Source organism: Otolemur garnettii, unplaced genomic scaffold (assembly GCF_000181295.1).
Source record: "Otolemur garnettii isolate 467f Iridium unplaced genomic scaffold, OtoGar3 scaffold00013, whole genome shotgun sequence".
Lineage (NCBI taxonomy): Eukaryota > Metazoa > Chordata > Mammalia > Primates > Galagidae > Otolemur > Otolemur garnettii.
Window position 1 is genome coordinate 3,012,370 of NW_003852408.1, and position 2,896 is coordinate 3,015,265.

The 2,896-nt window shown below is 44.9% G+C and overlaps 1 protein-coding gene and 1 pseudogene across 1 annotated transcript in view; both read right to left on the bottom strand.

Moving 5' to 3' along the window:
• LOC105886536 (nuclear body protein SP140-like protein) overlaps nucleotides 1–2,896 on the bottom strand; it is a 71,192-nt gene that overhangs the window by 23,718 nt on the left and 44,578 nt on the right. The window contains exon 14 of the mRNA XM_012802266.2: nucleotides 1,153–1,191. Within this exon, the coding sequence (XP_012657720.2) occupies nucleotides 1,153–1,191 (39 nt within the window). The remainder of the gene's footprint in view (nucleotides 1–1,152; nucleotides 1,192–2,896) is intronic.
• LOC111723607 lies at nucleotides 699–817 on the bottom strand (annotated as a pseudogene).

The following is a 2,896-nucleotide window of genomic DNA, read 5'->3' on the forward strand; positions in this document are numbered from 1 at the left end:
ATAATGAACTGAGAAAATAGACAACCTACAGAATGGAAGAAAATATTCACAAGCTATACACCCAATAAAGGGCTAATATTCAGAACCTGCAATGAACTTGAACAAATCCACATGCAAAACCCATAGTCTCAATGAAAAGTGGGCAAAACAATGAACAGAATGATTTCCAAAGAAGATAGACGAATGGCCAAGGAACATAGGTGAAAAACCTCAATGTCACTAATCATCAGGGAACTGCACATGAAACCCACAATGGGATGTCACTCTATTCCTATTAGAATGGCATTTATTGAAAACTCCCCAAGCAATAGATGCTGGTGTGTATGCAGAGAGAAAGGAACATTTACACAGTGTTGGTGGGACTGCAAAGTAGTATAACAGTGTGGAGACCTCTCAAAAAACTTAAAGTAGACTTACCACTCAATCCAGCGATCCCTGTACTGAATATCTACCCAAAGGCAAAGAATTCATTTTATCAAAAGGACACCCCTACTGGAATGCTTATTCCAACACAATTCATAATTGCAAAGATCTGGAACCAACCCAAGTGCCCATCAATTAATTCATGATTGCATTAAGAGAAAGGGTATATGTGTACCATGATGTACTACTCAGGCATAAGAAAAGATGAATCAATGCCATTTGCAGCAATTTGGAAGGAATTGGAGACCATTTTCCTCTTTTTTTCTTTAAAAAAAGGCCTACAGCACCCACTATTCCCAGGAGGTCTCCCATCCAAGTACTAACCAGTCCCAACCCTGCTTAGCTTCCAAGAACAGATGAGATTGGGAGCATTCAGGGTGATATGGCTGTAGACTAGAGACCATTCTCCTAAGCAAAGTATCTCAATGATGGTAAAACAAACCCCACATGTACTCTGTAATAAATTGGAAATAACCGATGTGCATACAAGTACACACAGAAGGATGTAAAAAGTCGCCAGAAATTAAGCAGGGGATTGTGGAAGGAGGGAAGGGTTAAAAACCTACCTAGTGGGTACAATGTACACTATTTGGGTGATGGACACACTTGCAGCCCCTGAGTCAAGCATTACAAAAGTGCAAACATTTGTATTCCCATAATATTTTGAAACAAAACAAAACAAGAGAATATGAAAGATAAGACATCGGCCGAATGTCACCTGATAATCACCTTTCTTTTTGTTCTTCGTCGGTTTGATCGGACTCCCACCTGAAAGAGAAAACAGATTAATAGCGTGATGGCTCCTGTATTTATTTTGTGGGCTCGATATTTCTGACTGCTTTTCAGATATTTCTACCTGGATATCCCACTGTCAACTCAAATTCAAGTCCTTTCCTCTGCCTTCAGGATGTGTATTATCAATCAGTGAAAGCGTCAGCCTCATTACCCACAACTTACTGATGATCTGTGGAACATATTTCAGGCCATCCTTTTTTATGTGTGCAGAAGGTCCTAGTGTACATTTTTGCTTGTCAGATCTACAGACTTTTAGGATCCAGCTCATTGCCAACTGTTCCAAGAGACTGTTCTCATCCTCAAAGCCGGAAATGACCTTCTTTCCTATTGCATCTCTTCCTGCCAGGGTTCAGAGCAGTGGTTCTCAAACTTCCTAATGCCCCAACCCTTTAATACAGTTCCTCATATTGTGGTGACCCCCAATCATAACATTATTTTCATTGCTGCTTCATAACTGTACTTTTGCTACTGTTATGAATTGTAATGTAAAAATCAGATGTGCAGGATGTATTTTCATTGTTACAAAGGAGTCGTGACCCATAGGTTGAGAACTGCTGCTTTAGAACATTCACATTGTGCAGGCCTATAGCTTCTAAAGCAAGACCCTCTCCGAGGCAGGGGCTCACACCTTGTGCCCCCTCATGGCTTGAGATGTAGCACCTGATTCTGGGTTTCTGCAGCTGATGCCATTCTTTGCTCTCAGGTGCAAGGCCTCAGGGAGGCACGGGACTCGACCTTGAAGCAGTAGACTGCACAATGCCTTCACTGGGCTTGGAGGGAGTGGATTAAGTGGAGATTCCCCTGTGACTCTTTTCCTTTCTTTATTTCTTCCTTCCGTCCTACCTTCCTTTGCTCCTCCCCTCAGGAGAAGCAGGATATTGGCAGGGGTGTGCCTTGGGGCACTACAGGCTACAACCTGGGAACTTTTGGGTGACAGCTTCAGCAGGTCCTGGGGAAGTGGCTGGGAGGAATCTGTAGGCCATGGGTCACTAGACATGACCCCTGCCCATGTGACCTGGCATCTGGAGTTCCCAAACATGTGGAACAGTCTATTGGCCCCCCACCTCCCACAGTCCTTGTTCTGGGTCAGAGATCCTACTCAGAAGCCCTGCTCTGGCTCCTTCCCAGTAATGTGTTGGAGGCTCTCTGTGGGAGCCACAGTCTCCACTCCTGTCATTCCAGAACTTGCATATTGTGTGGGACAATGTCCCTGAGACTCCAGAGCTGCCCTGAACACCAGGACCACACCTGAGTCTCCACCACTGGCACAGGGCCAGTGCCACTGCTCCCAGGTATAATGGCCCACAAGGGAGTCCTCAAACTTCTATGAAAATAGAAGAAGTAAGGCACAACCCATTACACTGGGACCTGGTTCACACAAATGCCCATATCCTAGGAGCCCATGACAATGGCATGGATAGCCTCATCTAGACGCCATTGTCCCATGTGTGGGAAGAGCCAGTCAGAGAAATCCCCATGATGCCAGACTCTGTGGACGAGATCTCACCCGGTTCCCAATTTGAGATTTCCACAACAATCTGGGACACAACCCCACCCCTAGTTCTAGCTCATCAAGAATAGGCTTGAACAGTGACAATCACAGGTGGTCAGGACATCAGAAGAGGTGCATTACAGGCTGAACGTTCCAGAGTAGGAAAAAACATGCCATCTAGGGACC